Source organism: Xenopus laevis, chromosome 7S, assembly GCF_017654675.1.
Source record: "Xenopus laevis strain J_2021 chromosome 7S, Xenopus_laevis_v10.1, whole genome shotgun sequence".
Lineage (NCBI taxonomy): Eukaryota > Metazoa > Chordata > Amphibia > Anura > Pipidae > Xenopus > Xenopus laevis.
In genome coordinates this window covers 94,964,394-94,981,663 of record NC_054384.1, presented here as the reverse complement: position 1 = coordinate 94,981,663, position 17,270 = coordinate 94,964,394, and the positions used below count along the sequence as shown (strand labels likewise).

Here is a 17,270-nt window from a genome sequence, read left to right as displayed (position 1 = left end):
TAATGTTCCAGGCTCAGGCGCATAGTGTTCTTGCACTGGGCATATCTTAGGCACAAGGAGATTCTTGGTTTGCCCTTTACAATATGTATCTGAAAAAGGAAAATGACTCAAGCTTTCCTCAGTCTGAGGCAAGTATTCTATTCATAAGGGGGAAATGTAATAATAGAAGAACAGATTGCCCAGGTCGTCTAACCCATAACAACAAATGAGATCCGCATGACCAGTAAATGTTATCTTAAAATTGGATGCTGTAGGTTTCTAGGCCAGTAAAAAAAAATCTTTGGCCCGTTATAGTACATTATTTCCTTTATGGCAAATGTCCGGCAATGTTGTTAGTCCTGCTTTTCCCATGTTTCGATATAGATTGCTGCTGTTCTGCCATGACTTCAGAATGGTGGCCTCATCTGCATGGGTGCATCATGGGCATAGGGTAGGGAGAAAAATGGAATCATAGTGGGTTTAACTGCCCTCAAAAAGATTCCACCACCACCCGCTATTATTATTAGCCTACCACAAAATAGGCAATTCGATACCGTGTTGAAATTGTTGGGCTCACTCCATCAGCACAGCACTTATTCAAGGGTAAATTAACATGGCAGCTTTGCACAATTGTTGGTGGCTCCTGACTGCAAATGACTGACGGATCCCAAGGTGTCATGGGCGCACCGTGCTGGAACAGTATTTTGGCAACTTTATTAATGCTCTCCACTGGAAGCACACAGATAATGACTCCGTTTGTCCTATTTATTGATGCAATCTGAAACCAGTTGGTTTTGGGGTTTCTGATAAGCCGGATCCTAGATTGTGACAGATTGTGTGCCGTGCAACTAGTGTTGTGAGAATACAGTGCAAACAGGACCTTTTTGTGTCTTACTGTAAGTATTTACATGAACACCACCTGAAAGTTCAGCTATTAATACAGTATTTGTCTTTTGCCCTTGCAGGTGTGGTCTTTGTGCCCCCCGAACAGATGGATCATCGGCCCCTGTTCCAGGCTGTGGACACCCTCTGTGATGAAAACATAAGCCACTTTGGAGGGTCTGCTTCTGAAGTGGGCTCCCGCTTGGTGCAAGCATTCTCCCGAATTCAAGAGCAAACCAGAGGGATAGAACCAGCATTACGTGCCCTAACTGCTGTATGCCCCCTCTTTGACTTGGACCCTTACACTCCAGCAAATGGGTACCGCAGCCTGATGAAGGTGGTGCTCTCCTGTACCCAACACATTCTGCACAAGTGCCAATATGTGACAGACAACCGGCTTAGCCTCTTCTTCCGTGCTGCACACAACTGTTCCGAGCTAGAGGCCTATGGCTCTGCACTCATACAGCTCCGTGCTCTGCTCTGCTTTGCACAGCGCCTGCTTACATCCAACCAGCATGGAGACCTTTTCTTTTGGCAGGAACGGGGCTTATCTGAAGAGTTCCTAAAAGAGTATAGCACCATGCACAAGGGCTGCTTCTATGGCCGATGCTTAGGATTCCAGGTACCTACCCCTTGCATATCCTTCAGATAGCCATTGAGTGTATGCTAGGCCTATATAACCTTTACTATCTCAACATGTATCCTTCCCAGACTGATGCACTCCTAAAACAAGGGCCAGACTGGGCTGAAATCATCCTGCTGAAATCTATTGGCCGATTTCAGCCCCTACTGTGAGCAGCAGCCTCCTTTTGTTTCGCATCCAGAACCCTTGTGTTTGCTCCGGCACAAACAGACTCTGCGGATTTTGACATGAAATTCAAATCTAGCATTTCCTTGTCATAATCCACCAAGTGTGTTCGCACAGTCAACACAGTGGTTCCTGATGCAAACAGAAGAGGGAGGCCACTGCCCACGGTAGGGCTGAAATCAGTCTGCTGATTTTGACCCGTGTGGCCCTAGCCCTAAGGTGGCCATACACGGGCTGATAAAAGCTGCAGACAGAGTCTGGGGCCCTCCGATGGGCTTCCCTGATCGATATCTGTCCGAAAATCAAGCAGATGTTAATCGGGCAGGGCTAAAAATCTCGTTGGATCACGGACCGCATCTGTATGTTGATGTGGTCCTATGATCTGACTGCACATACTCCTGCATTATGATCCGATCGTTGGGCTGAACGATCGGATCCACGATCAGATCAGTCCGATATAGGGATGCGCCGAATTCTTCATGAAAGATTCGGCTGAATTTGCATATGCAAATTAGGGACGGGAAAGGACAAGGTGGGGAAAATTTTTACTTCCTTGTTTTGTGACATAAAGTCACAAGTTTCCTTCCCACACTTAATTTACATATGCAAATTAGGATTCATATTTGGTTTGGCCATGCACAAGGATTTGGCCGAATCCGAATTTGCATATGCAAATTAGGGACGGGTGGGAAAATGTTTTTTACTTCCTTGTTTTGTGACAAAAAGTCACATGATTTTCCTTCCCACACTTAATTTACATATGCAAATTCAGATTCGGTTTGGCCATGCACAAGGATTCGGCCGAATCCTGGATTCGTGCATCCCTAGTCCGATATCGCCCACCTCAAGTTGGGTATATCGGGGAGAGATCAGCTTGTTTGGCAACATCGTCAAACGAGTGGATCTCTGTGTATGGCCACCTTTAGTAAACTTTCCTTCCTGCCTACTGGTCAGCAGTACATTGCTTTATATGCTTGTCTTCTCTTGCTTGTTGTCATTCCACTTAATTGCTTTTAACTCTTCTTTCTCATTGTTACCTTGTCTGTCCTGAAATCCCACTCTCAGGTTACACCTCTTTTGTCTTTCCCCGGCAGCCTGCAGCTATTTACTTTTCATTTTTTTTTGTTTTTACACCCGGGCACTGCACTCCCCTGACCTCGACATTATGCACAGCCTTGATTTTCTGCTGGCACAAGGCATGTGACATCACTGGCTCTTATCTGCAATAGTGATTGGATCAGGGGAGATTTGCCTGGTTTTTGGCCATTTGCGTGACTCACCTTTTCCTTTTAGCTTGCATGTGAATGACTTCAATTTTCACCACCTACATTCACCCACAATATCATGACACAATTTTCATGCAAAGTCTGGGAAACAATATGTAAAATCAGGGAAATGCATTATGAAATGGTGGGAACTCGAAAAAAACTGTAAAATTCAGGAAAACTTAACATCAAGGTATGTAAAATTGAGGTTTCCCTGGATAAGGATCTGTAAATTGTTATTTATGGCTGTAGTTACCAAGATCAATAACCATATTAACAAAGCATGAAATGGAGCCCCAGGGTAACTTTTAATATCCTAAATGGGATACAATTGTTAAGACCTACAGCTGTTCCTTTTACACATCCAAAAGTAAATGCTGAGAGATGTAGCCAACATTTCTTTGGGTCATTCACATGCAACAGAAGGCTGCAACCAAGTAACACTATATAATATATTAGGTTCATCCCGCTGGAGACTCATGGTCCAGATGAGGAGCTGAAATTGTCCCCACCCTATCTGGCTTCTGATGATGATGATGCTGTGTCCAGATTTGTCACCAGATTTGTCTACAGCCTGCTGAGCTGAATGAATAATAGGGGACCTTTGCACTCTTTTTTACAGTTGACCCCCTTTTTTTCCATAATATCCAATCAGAATCCTGTAGATCTAGGACCGATTTACATCAGAATATCAGTTTTGGGCTAACATATGAGCTGATACTTGATTGAAATGAAAGCTGTATTTGCACAGCGTTTGAATCTCTCCCCTTGATTTGACATTGATTGAAATTCCATTTTACCTTCCCTCTTGCATTAGTTAGCAGGATGCTGAGCACGACTCGTTTTGGATTAAGGTGTTTTCCTTGAAACACTAAATTGTTTCTCATCACTTTGCAATTATAGTGGCAGCTTCTAATCTGTATTGACACCGTAGCCTCTCAGGGTGCATATGTCCCTTAATCCTTTTTTTGTTTGTTGGTAATTACACAAATGTAACCTCTATGCCAGAACCCAAAGATGTGTTTGACCCTGTGCTTCCTGTTTTGTTTTGTTTTTTTGGGGGTGGGAGGTTGATGTCTGACTGATATTCATTACTAAGGGGGAATTTTGTTCTAAAAAGTGTTAATTTTGCATTGGTGTTTTTGAAGGGTAAAGGATTAGGGCATGCCTTGTAAACATTGGGGGTTATCAAAATCCAAATTTATCTCATTATTTTCTGAAATACAGTATACTCTGCACAAGTTATTTCCCATTATTTAACATAATACATGTTCCCAGAAAAAATCCAGTTGGGGAGGTGCTGCCCATCTGCTTGCCTCACTTGTTCTATTGTCTGTAGACTGTGATGCATCTGAATCCCTAGTGTTAATAAATATATGTACTGTCAAAGAGAATGTAAACATATAGCAGCCAGTGTTCAGGTCTGAACTGGGTTTCAAAATAGGCCCTGGCATTTCAAGTATGGCCCAAACAGGCCCAATAAATAGTGACTAACTGCAGCCACGGCCGACTCCTGCACAAAATCTTCAGGACGGGCCGGGTCGAGTTCTTCTCCTGCTTTCCGGGACCTAGTATTTCCGGCTTTCAGAATTTATAGACTTCTGCCTGCCCCCGCCCCTTTTGTGACGTGACTATAAAAAGAGCGCAGCAGCGGGCCCAGGCTGGGTGCGGTTCGGGAAGGGTCGGGTGCGGGTCGAGAAATTCTCAACCCGCAGATCACTAGCTTGCACCAGGCACAAATATGTAGGGATGCACCAAATCCAGGATTCGGTTCGGGATTCGGCCTTTTTCAGCAGGATTCTGATTCGGCTATATCCTTCTTCGCAGCCGAACCGAATCTGAATCCTGGAAATCACGTGACTTTTTGTCGCAAAACAAGGACGTCTAAGATGTTTTTCCCTTCCCACCCCTAATTTGCATATGCAAATTAGGATTTGGTTCGGTATTCGCACGAATTTTTCATGAAGGATTCGGTGGATTCGGTGTATTTTGGCTAAAAAAGGTGCCATTGTTTTGCAATTTGCTTGCTGTTAATACATAAGACCGAAAAGTTACTGTTTACTGAGGATTACTGTTATAATACCTGACAACCAATCAGGTAATCAGTTTCCAGGTTGCAGTTGGTTGAAAAAAGCTAATCACTGATGGGTTACTACCCAAGTGCAAATTTGCCCACTAAATAAGCCCCAATAAATACGTCAGTAAACAAGCCCCAGTTTTACATCTTTTGATATAGGCTTTTCTTTCTAACCATTGTCATTTGCCTCTAGTTCACGCCTTCGATTCGCCCCTTCCTTCAGACCATCTCCATTGGACTGGTGTCTTTCGGGGAAAATTACAAGCGCCATGAATCAGGGATCAGTAAGTACATTGTTGCAATATGTGAGACTGGTGTGTGCTTGCTTGTTAGGCTCTGTAGCTGTTTGAAATAACCTAGTCAATCTAGCAGTATAGGAAACTTTTGTGGGAAAAGATCTTATAACAAGTCACATTTTTTTTCATGAAGCACTCTACATATTGTATATTTTGTACATGTTATTTAGGGATGCACCAAATCCACAAGATTCAGCCAAATACTGACCCAAATTTGCATATGTAAATTAGTGCTTTGGGTGAAAGAAAAAAATCACTTCCTTGTTTGTATGACAAAAATCACATGCTTTTAAAGGAGAAGTCAACCTGTACGGGGAAAGAACCCTCCCCTGTGTAGGCCCCCCGGGCAAATGCCCCTAACTTGTTACTCACCCCTCGGCGCAGGTCCTCTGCTGCGGAGTTCACGGGCGCCATCTTCTCCCGAGTGCTCTTCTTCCTGCTTTGACCAGCGTTTTTGGCACATGTGCAGTACGAGGCATTTACCGGTAAGGATCTTCTGCGCATGCGCCGAAAGTCACGAAGTTTCCAAAAAAAAAAACACGGAAATTTCTTGACTTTCGTGGGCGCAGTAGCTCCGTACCGGCAAATGCCTCCAACTGCGCGTGCCCCCAAAAGTCACAAAGTTTCCGATGCGCGTCAGTTGTTTTTTCTGCGCGACTATTCTTACATTTTTTTGACGCAGCTGATTTTTCACCGCAAATTTGCGCCTATTGAATTTATTTCTAATGGCAGCCCTGCCTGTACATGTTTGTTATACCTTCTCTCTCACACAACAATTTGTGCAGATTATACATAAACCTATTGCTGCTGTGCATATTACTGCATGATCTACAGCAGTGCAAAAAATAGAATAGCATGTGTATGATTCCAGCACACAGATGGTTTGCAACTTGCTGGCCTTTTATATCAAAGTATGAATCAGTACATTTGACATTGTTACTCTAGATTTACATGAACTTTTTAAGAAAAATTGCCCCTTTTAATCATTTATATATCAAATTCATAGAGGCATGTTTATCAATGGTCGAATTTCAAATTCATGTGAGGTTTTAAAAACTCCCATAAATTTGACCAATCGAAATTTATTACAAAAAAATAGAATTTTTCAAACTGGGATGAATTCGATCAAATTCGGTTCAAATTTAAGAAACTCGTTTCGAGTTTTTTTCTCCAAAAAAAACTTGAATATCAGGAAGACTGCAAATCGATCCTTGGACCGAATTTGAATAACTCCCTAGTCTAAATTAACAGTTTTGAACTTAAAAAAAGTCGAAAATTCTAATTTTAATTTTGACCCTTTTAGTGTTTCAGCTCTGTGGAGCAAATCACAAAGTAGTTGTTGATTTCAGGGAACCTGCTCATCAGCCATGACGTGTCCCATCCATTTCTATATCTAATACAATTATAGTAATTGTTTGTTCCTAAGTAAGATGTGTATCCCACCTTACAATGGCACTCCTCCTTCTGCTAAAGTGCTAACCACTGGCACTGCCTGTTGAGGTTTTGTAGGGGCAAATCACTCTTCTACAGTCAGGGCCGCCATCAGGGGGGGGCGGGGTACAGGTGGCCCGGGCCTGAAGGGAGGCCCAGCAGTGCTGCACTTTTGAAAGAGCCGTGCCACCTTGACAGCGCCAAAGCCATGCGGCCCTTTCTGAAGTCACGATCAGCCGAAATGCAGAAAAGCCGAAGTCCCGAAGCTGCGAAAAAACACTAAAACAGCCGAAGCCGAACTTCAGAAGCGGCAAAGAGACCAGAAGCCACGAAAATAGCTGAAGCCGAACTCCTGAAGGGGCGAAAAGACCGAAGTCACGAAAACAGCCGAAATTTAAGTCCTGAAGTGGCGAAAAGGCCCAAAGTCACGAAAGGAGGCGAAGTTGAAGTCCTGAAGCCATGAGTTCAATTCTACTGAACACCAATTTGTGTTTTTTTTATATTTTTATCCCCTGGCCACCAATGTATTATTTTAATACTCTAAAGACCTCTGCCACCAATGTTTTTTTTTTAAATATTTTCTGGGGCCCCAATTTTTTTAACTTGTTAGGGGGGGCCTTGGCGCCAATGGTTTTTTTTTTTATTAAATATTCTTTGTGGCCCAAATTTATTTTTAACTTGTAAGGGGCCTTGGTACCTATGTTTTTTAAAAAAAATATTATTTGGGGCCCCAATTTTTTGTAACTTGTAATGGGGGCCCTGGCGCCGTTGTATTTTTTAAAAAATATTCTTTGGGGCCCAAATTACTTTAAAGACCTCTGCCACCAATGTTTTTTTTAAAAATATTCTCTGGGGCCCCAATTTTTTTAACTTGTTAGGGGGGGCCTTGGCGCCAATGTTTTTTTTTTTTTAAATATTCTTTGTGGCTCAAATTTTATTTTTAACTTGTAAGGGGCCCTGATACCTATGTTTTTTTTAAAAATTTTCTTTGGGCCCCAATTTTTTTTTAACTTTTAAGGGAGCCCCTAGTGCTATTGTATTTTTTTTTTTTAACTGATAGGGGGGCCCTGACCACCAATTTTTAAAAAAAACTTTTTTTTTTGACCACCAATAGCTTGTGTGTGGGGGTTACCTTTTTTAGCACTGATGTCTGTGTGGTCTTTTAACTGTTGTGTGGAATGGGCGGGATCTGGGGTGCCCAGACCAAAGAAATCTTCATGCTGTTCCCTTAGCAAACATCGTCCTCCGTTTTGGTGCTATTACTACCTTTTAATAAGACTAGTTATTCTGTACTATAGTTACAGTTGTGTCATTCTCACACCGCCGTTGATGATGAGACCTGGACTAGCTTTGGCCCATTTATCAAAGTCCGAATTTTTAATAATGTTTTCTGAATTTTCAGACCAAATCCATACAGGTTTTTTCTCCTTATTTATCAATACACTTTTCCAAAAATTTTGTTTGCGGGGAAAAAACCCAAAAATTAGTGGAAAAAACAAATCATGCGTTTTTTTCAGATTTTTGCCCGAAAACCATGAAATCTTCTGAATATTGTACAAAACCCAGCGTTTCCAAATTCTGACTTTTTCCATCCTCGGGGTATAATAAATCCCGAAAAAAAATTCCACTGCAAATTCGGATTTTATACTAAAAAAACACATTCTTTGGATTTTTGGCATTCAGAGTTTAGTAAATAACCCCCTTAGGGAATATGCATGATTTTCAGGTTGTTGGTGACTATGATTTTGTTTAATCCAATGTGTCAAAGAAGGATGCTACTGTCTACTGACTATTTGCTTTCTTCCTCCTCCCAATGCTCTCACTGGCAGATGAGGGAGCTATTGGGACTTACTATGGTAAGTAAGGATTTAACGAGTAATACTCATAGCCCACTAATGAGAAGAAACACTCATAACTGACCTTGAGACTCCATGTGTATAAAAAGTCCATTGGTGATATCACCTTGCATTCCATTGGTATTGTTTAATTAACCCTTTAATGTTTATCTCCCCCCACCAAAGGTGTGGCTGCCAGCTCTTTCTTTATAAGTGGGAGATATGCAATTGACCCAGAGCTTCGAGGAGCAGAATTTGAAAGAATTACTCAGAATTTGGACGTGAACTTCTGGAAGTCCTTCTGGAATATCACTGAGATGGAAGTGCTTACAGTAAGAACTGGGCACAAACTGGGGGGCTGAAACAATGGGGGGGGTGGATTTAGAGTACTTCTTTGATTCCCTAGATAATTTTGGAACTACTGTTAGATCTAATGGTAGATCAGTGTTTTTCTGTATATGGAACATTGTGATGAGGTAAAGGATTGAACAAAGGTTGGATCTCCAAGAGTCCAACAATCGTTACACTTAAGCTCCCCATAGACAGCGAAGATTCTTCTTTCCGAACGACCAATTTTAGAGAAGTCCGACCAATCCTTCGAAATTATCGTGCGGTTAGTGGGATTCGAACGATCGTATATCTTACGATTTTTCGGCCGACATCTGTCAGGAAATTGATCGACCAGGTCAAAAAAATCTTTGTCGGCCCCTGTGCAATCTATCTATGTTTGCAGGGCCAAGCAGGCAGCTCCCCTTTGTTTTCCTGCCAAATTGGTCTTTTTAGTTGATCGTCAATTCGTACGATCGTTCCAAGAAAATCGTGGTCTCACGATGTGGATCACATGTTTTAAAAATCTCAACATCTAGGGCAGCTTTAGGGTTGTATAGCAACATGAGCAAAATCTGTCCCAGTCCAACAGTCAATCACTTAGCAGCCAGCATTTACTGGATTAGTGCAATCAGAACATTCAGTTAGATGCTAGTGAACCATTTCAGTTTTTTGGTATACAGTTTTTTTTTTTCAGTTTTTTTGATGTTCCCCATGGTAGCACAGCGAGAAAGGCAAAAACATTAGGGGATGCACCGAATCCACTATTTTAGGATTTAGATGAATCCTTTGTGAAAGATTTGTCCAAATATCGACCTAAATCTGAACCCTAATTTGCATATGTAAATTCGGAAAACAATGATTGAAAGATAACTACATGCAGATAAAATGTAACTTTATCCATCTGAATCCAAATCCTGCTGAAAAGGCCGAAACATGGCTGAATTCCAAACCAAGTCTTAGATTTGGTGCTTCCCTAAGAAATATTAATAGGGAAAGTACTTTTTTAAAGTACTAAGATAATCTGTATATTCTGTCTCCTTATCTGTTTACTCACTATTGTATCTTCAATGCATTTTTGTTCCCCCCTTCCTCTCCAGTCCATAGTTGGCATTGCATCAACCAACGTGCGTATCAACAAATGTTTGTCTGTGCCCCCCGAACCACTGGACATGCCTCTATCATCTGATCCCCAATTTACAGTCACCATTAATCCCCCTGTGGCTCACTCTGGCCCCGGGCCTGTACATATGCGCTTAATTTCCTACCAGCTGCGGGAAGGGCAGGTAAGACAATTCAACAGAACACATTATTTACAATCGATAATCTATCTATAATAATAATCTATAATCAATCTATAAAGGCTTGAGTGAGCAGATATCTCACAGAACAGAATACAACTTCCTGCTTTTTAGCTCTCTAAATTTGAATTAGTCTGCGACTTGAAGGGGGGGGCCACATGGGACATAACTGTTCAGTGAGTTTGTAATTGATCCTCAGCATTCAGCTCAGATTCAAAAGCAATTCAGTTATTCTTCTGTATTGACCTGAAACCTCGGGCCTCCTATCGGTAGAAAACTTCACCGGCCCGAGGTTTTTCTAGCAAGCACCACGGAGAGATCTTCCGGCGTCTTCTTTCTTCAAATTTCCCCTGGCAAACGCATCTGCAGTAGAACGAAATAGCCGACTTTTTAGTTAACGTTCGGCTTTTCATTCGTTTGGCCAAGTTCTAACAGACTTTCTTTCTCCTTTAAGTCACTGATTGGTTGCTACCTGATAACCAACCAGTGGAAATCAAGAGCGCTGCAAAGCAGGAAGTAGTGTTCTGGTTATTATGTTAGCCATCCAGTCACTCCAGCCTTTATAGATGACATTTTTGGCTAACTAATTATATTGAAAGCATTTTTTATTTTGCACGGCCTATCTATTTACCCAGTTTTTATTTTTACACTGAACAATTCCTTTAATCGCACCATGATCATACACATATAGTATATATATATATATATATATATATATATATATATATATATATATATCATTAGTCACGCTGTCCATCGACCTCTGTTCAGCACATATGAATAATCATGGCAGTCTTCCTCACCATTACCAACCATGACTCAGACATACTTACATCAGTTTATATTTTGTCTGTATTTGTCCCACAGGAGAGCGAGCAGCTTAGTGCTTTTATAAAACCTGAGGGTCCTTTAAGCTTGGACCTACGTCTTCGATCCCGTCCAGCTCCCCTGTCTCCTGACCTCATCATTCACTTCCACGGTGGAGGTTTTGTGGCTCAGACTTCCAAGTCCCATGAACCCTACCTAAGAACCTGGGCCCAAGAGTTGGAAGCCCCAATTCTGTCTGTCGATTACTCTCTGGCACCTGAGGCTCCCTTCCCACGGGCATTGGAGGAATGTTTCTATGCATATTGCTGGGCACTGAAGAATTGCCGACTTCTAGGTTAGTGAATTTAGTTATTTTATTATTATCTGCGCTATTTTGTGTCATGGGGTGTTCGTATTGTATTATTGTGATCCTTGCTGCTGAAACTTTTCGTTATTCCCTTGTTCTATATACTTTATATAGTAAATATGGGATAGCATATTCTTTTAATACTTGCATGTATATATAACAATGTACCATCTGTTTTTCTTAGCAGAGACATTATGAGGCAGATTTATAAAGGAATGAAGTGAAAATTCAAATTTTCTAATTTTTATTTTTTTGGTCAAAAGATTCAAATTCAAATTTTGAATTATCGAAACTAAATTCGAGTTTTAATTCTAAGGATTTTAATCCATCGATCGAAGGATTATCCTTCGATCATTAAAAGTTAGGAAAGCCTATGGGGACCTTCCCCATAGGCTAACATTGGCCTCGGTAGGTTTTAGGTGGCGAACTAGGGGGTCGAAGAAATTTTTAAAGAGACAGTACTTTGATTATCGAATAGTCGAATATTCGAACGATTTTTAGTTTGAATCGTTCGAAGGTCGTAGTTGAAGTAGCCAAAAAAACATTCGAAAATCAAACTATTTTTCCTCTATTTTCCTCTATTCCTTCACTCAAGCTTGGTGAATGGGCCCCATAATATTGGACATTCTTATGTTTTCTCAGGTTCCACAGCAGAACGTGTCTGCTTAGCTGGTGATAGTGCTGGTGGTAATCTGTGTATCACTGTGTCACTTCGTGCTGCCTCTGTTGGTATCAGAATGCCCGATGGGATCATGGCTGCCTACCCTGCAACGCTGCTGCAAGCAACTGCCTCACCTTCCCGCCTGTTGACCCTAATGGACCCCCTACTTCCTCTCAGCGTGCTGTCCAAATGTCTCAGCGCTTATGCAGGTATCAGGATATTTTTGTGAACCTGCCCATATTCTGATATAGTGAGCTTGCGTGACTCTTTTTCCATGTTCCTGCTTTTATAGGCACCGAGCGAGTCCCAATTGATGATCGTTCTCTTGAAAAGCAGAGTGCCCTCAGTCAAGTAAAGAGAGGGACTGCTTTATTTTTGAGAGATATTCGTCATGGAGCCACATCCTGGTTGAGTTCATTTGTGGAGGGGAGAAAAGAGAAGGGGAACCTAGGTGGGTTCTGAAGGTTTTTTTTTTTACAGGACTTTGTCCTATATTTGCAGCTGTGTAGACCGAGGAATTTTCTGTATTTTCCCAGAATAGTCCACAGGATATCTGAGATAGCTGCAATTGCTTAACTTTAACTTGGGTTTACTAACATGGAACAGATGCGGTTTTCTAACATGCTCATGATTCACTTCTGCAGCTTCATCGAAGTGGTGCCACCACTTAATAAGGAAATAAGAATTTAAGATGCTTGATCTCATAGAAGTAGCAAAAAAGTTTGATCAATTAAAAATTCTTTAGCATTTCTAATTTCATAAAATTATTATGAGATAAAGCTTACGGTAAACTGTTCCCATGGTAGTTCCCCTTTACATAAAAAAATGATACAGTAACTTGTTCTTTTTTAAAATGACTGGCCAGAGCTTTAAGGAAAACTTTACCCCCAAAATGAATATTTAAGCAACAGATAGTTTATATCAAATTAAGTGGCATATTAAAGAATCTAACCAAACTGGTTTATACATTTAAGTAAATATTGCCCTTTTAACTACCATTTTGTGATGGTCTCTGTGCTGCCTCAGAGATCACCTGACCAGAAATACTGCAACTCTAACTGTAACAGGAAGAAGTGTGGAAGCAAAAGACAAAACTCTGTCTGTTAATTGGCTCATGTGACCTAACATTTATGGTTTGTTTGTGTGCATCGTGAATCATACGATCTCAAGGGATGGCCCTTATTATTACAAGTATGTGAAAATTTTATTATTTGAGGCAATTAGTACTAATTCCAAGAATATGCAAAAATATGTGTTCACCACATACTTTAATCAAATGGACCTTCACACTGGGTTGTCAGGACTACTTTGTTGAGTACATATGTAGTTATCCCTATATCTTATCCTTATTGGCCTTCCATCTGGGCCCCCAGGCACTGCTGTTTTTATATTTATTTCCCTCTGTATCCCCCAGCATCCATCATTGCCTAACCACAGTTTCATCCATAATGTTGCAGAATCCATGAGAACAAGTGTCTCGGAGGCAGCCCTAACGGGAGAGAGTGCGTCTCACGGCAGGGGTTCTTTAAAAAGCAGGACCTGCCAGGATTTAAGAAGGCATCAGTATGTTGAGCAGGATGAAAATTTGAACCAACATCTAGCACACAAAGCCCACAAACAGAGCACAGCTAAAGGAATACAGAACGGTTGTGGCCCTTGTGGAAAAGTCCAGTGGCCATTTTCTACCTTGCCAGTGCAACCAGGTCAGGATGGCACAGAGCAGCTCTCTCCTCTCAGCCCCCAAATGCAGGGAGGGAGCTTCTTTCTGTCAGAGAGTGAAAGTGACAGTGACACATCTGGGCAATTCTTAAAGGGTGAAAGCCCTATACATTTGAAAGAGAACATCCCTCCATTTCACTGCAATGAGGACAATACATCCTTACTCCTGCTCGGATTCCCAGAAGGTTTCCAGCCTCTGCGCTCTCAGAATGGTGTTGCTAACATGACTCTACAGACTTCAGCAATTGTACACAACCCATACATGTCTCCCCTGCTGGCTCCTGACAATATGCTGCAAGGCTTACCCCCTGTTCATATAGTGGTAAGTACATAAGCAGGGGCGACAATTACATTGTAGTTAACTTTGCACAGTCTAGTTAATACTATATATGGAGTAATCTAGTCAGGGTTATTCTGATGGCCATAATAAATCCTATATAATTATATCACAGTTCATCGTTTCATTTGCGCATACACATAAAAGAATGAAATGACATGAGCAAAGTTTGCCTAGTCCTAGTAAAATTGATCACCAAAGTAGGACACATTTTTTAATATACTGCATTCCCCCACAATCTTAGCATTGCATAGACTCAATTCTGCCTTGTACCTTACACCTACTATGACGCCCCCAGCCTACAAGCCTACCTGTGCTTCTCACATGATTACGCTGCTGTCACTGTATTCAGCTCCATTCTGAAGACCAAACCTGCCTGCAGGGCTGGATTTACATATCAGGCACATCTAGACCCCTGTCAATCGTCGCCTCATCCCCTCCCTTTTATTCAATAAAATTTTCATCATCGGGACCAGAGCAATGGGGATTGGCGTACAGGAAATTTTGAAAAACGATCGTATCTCCTGCTCCTCCCCAGTGTTTTGGTGTGGTTGGGAAGCATGCCGTCCCCCAAACTCCTGCCGCCCTAGGCCCGGGCCTTGGAGTCTTCTCTACTAATCCGGACCTGTGGGTGCTAAGTGCAAAAAAGAATTTGCACAAATGTCCAATGAAAAAAGTTCATATTTGCAATTACAGTTTTACTATTAGCCAAAAAGATATGATGACATTAACGTACAGTCATATGATTGACAGCTGCAAATAACGCATTCATTGGCAGACTATAGTGTGGGCATAACTATGAGTCAATATGAAATACTGGGAATACACAAAGCCATGAAATAAGCATGGCTTAAGATTTCATTGCATGCTTCTCCTCTATCTTCTCTTTCTAACCCCCAACATCTCCTTTTTATTTTTCCTCAAGGCCTGTGCTCTGGACCCAATGTTAGATGATTCGGTCATGTTTGCCAAGCGTCTGCGAGCACTAAATCGCCCAGTCACACTGCAGGTAGTGGAGAACCTGCCTCATGGATTCCTTAGTTTATCTCAGCTGTCCAGAGAGACTCGGGAAGCCACTGCAGTGTGCGTTCAATGCATCGATCAGATCCTGCACAACAAGGCACCACCTCCACCAACCACTGAGCCCCGAAAGCACAGAAAGCTTGCACGGACCCTGGGGAAGAACTTGGTGACTGAGAGAGAGATTGGAGCTTAAGAACCTTGTGTTTGTTTTAATGTAGTCCAATAAGAAATAGAGCACTCCTCTTTAACACATGACCTCAATGAGTAGTCCAAGTGTTACTTCTACTGTACATGTTACAAGTAAAAAGACTGGGAAAGAAGGCGCACACCCTTAAAATTATACTGCGAGGTGCTAATCCATAGGAGGCTCCCCATAAGGGTCTCCAAAACGAAAATGTAAATAACCCGGAAAGGATTGCACACTCAATTAACAAAAAAATTGTACTACATAAGAAAAAAAAATTACAAAATTATTGGTGAGCCCAACGCGTTTCGACCATAGTGCTGTTCCTCAGGGGCACAAATAATGAAAAAGGCACTGAAAAAAAATCTTTTTGTTAATTGAGTGTGTAATCCTTTCCCCATTCTGTAGGCACTAACCGGATGCTGCTATGTTTTAATTTTTCTTTAGTATTGCAACGAGGCACTTTGGTGTTGGGCTGTTTTTTACATCATCTCATAGATATAATTCTCCAAGCTCTAATGGGATGGCTAGATATATTCCCTTTGGCAGTTGATTTCATTTGGTTTAATGATTGTTATTCTTTTGTGAGACTGAGACACAACAAAGCTGCCTGAGGATTCACAACCAGCAAGAAAAAAAGGCTCAGAGCATGTGTCTTTATCATTTTGCTTATAATAATATATAGGGCTGCTGTATTGCTTGCCACAGACGGTAGCCCAATGCAACTAAATTTTATCCACTGGTGGTGCTTCCCATCCTGACATATTAAGGGGGTTATTTATTAAAGTCTGAATGCAAAAAAACAACATTTTTTTTTTTTCACGATTTATTATACCTCGAGGATGGAATCCGATTTGGTTTTTTTCAGTTTTTTTCCCTGCACAGGAAATTTTGGGGAAAATTTATTGATAAAAAGGGGGGGAAAACCTATGCAGATTTGGTCTGAGTATTTTTAAGAAAATGAGATAAATTTGGACTTTGATAAATAGGCCTTTGTGTTTTTCTGCACATATCATGGGAGCCCCCCCCCCCCTATCCTTCTGCCCGGCCGAACCAAATTCTAATTTGCATATGCAAATTAGGGAAGGGAGGGAAATTGCATGACTTTTTTGTCACATAACAAGGAAGTAAAAAATGTTTCCCCATCCCTAATTTGCATATTCAAATTAGGATTTGGTCAAATCCAAAATAGTGGACCTGGTGCATCCCTAATTATTAGGGATGTACCGAATCCAGGATTCGGCCGAATCCTTCTGCCCGGCCGAAACAAATCTTAATTTGCATATGCAATTTAGGGGTGGGGAGGGAAATTGCGTGACTTTTTGTCACAAAACAAGGAAGTAAAAAATGTTTTCCTCTTCCCATCCCTAATTTGCATATGCAAATTCAGATTTGGTTCGGTATTCAGACAAAAGGATTTTGGGGTTCGGCCGAATCTAAAATAGTGGATTCGGTGTATACCTATTAGTTATATGTGTATAGAGACAGGAGTTCATTAGGAACAATTCCCATTGAATTAGTCGTGGGAAATTCCCAACTGTAATTTCAGTGTCTCGGATCAGTGGGATTCAAATGGAAAATGTGAATTTTGCCTAAAGGAGTCACCTGCGTTTGTGTATTTTTTAACTTTTATATGTGTAAATTGTTAATATTCATCTACATGTTTGTATTTATGTGTCATTTTGTAGATATGACTGTACAGTATAATAGTGCTTTTATATTCCTCTAATTTGTACATAACAACATGTCAAGTTCTGAAATCCCATGTACAGTACGTGTGTCCCCAGGAACATTTTATACTGTTTGTACCAGCTGATTAATACAGAGCCGTGACTTGGACTTTAAAAGCAGGTACATTCTGTTTGTTATAGGGAGAAAATCACTTTTGGCAAAATATTTTGTAATTGGTTTCACGCTGCTGAGCATTTAACTTCTACAGAAAGGACTTTCAGTGTGTGTGTAACCTCAGTG

General features: G+C 41.2%; 1 protein-coding gene across 3 annotated transcripts in view; it reads left to right on the top strand.

The window, feature by feature from the left end:
* The window catches only part of lipe.S (lipase, hormone-sensitive S homeolog), a 33,072-nt gene extending 17,650 nt beyond the window's left edge, over positions 1–15,422 (top strand). For 2 of the 3 annotated variants that reach the window (XM_041571576.1, XM_041571577.1), the window contains exons 2-11: positions 945–1,483; positions 5,205–5,295; positions 8,568–8,594; positions 8,760–8,905; positions 10,001–10,186; positions 11,069–11,363; positions 12,018–12,245; positions 12,329–12,487; positions 13,494–14,077; positions 15,018–15,422. In XM_041571576.1, coding sequence (XP_041427510.1) covers positions 945–1,483; positions 5,205–5,295; positions 8,568–8,594; positions 8,760–8,905; positions 10,001–10,186; positions 11,069–11,363; positions 12,018–12,245; positions 12,329–12,487; positions 13,494–14,077; positions 15,018–15,308 — 2,546 coding nt within the window. In that variant the 3' untranslated portion in view covers positions 15,309–15,422. The remainder of the gene's footprint in view (positions 1–944; positions 1,484–5,204; positions 5,296–8,567; positions 8,595–8,759; positions 8,906–10,000; positions 10,187–11,068; positions 11,364–12,017; positions 12,246–12,328; positions 12,488–13,493; positions 14,078–15,017) is intronic. The other variant, XM_018228131.2, reaches the window with a different exon arrangement.
* The last annotated feature ends 1,848 nt before the right edge of the window (positions 15,423–17,270 follow it).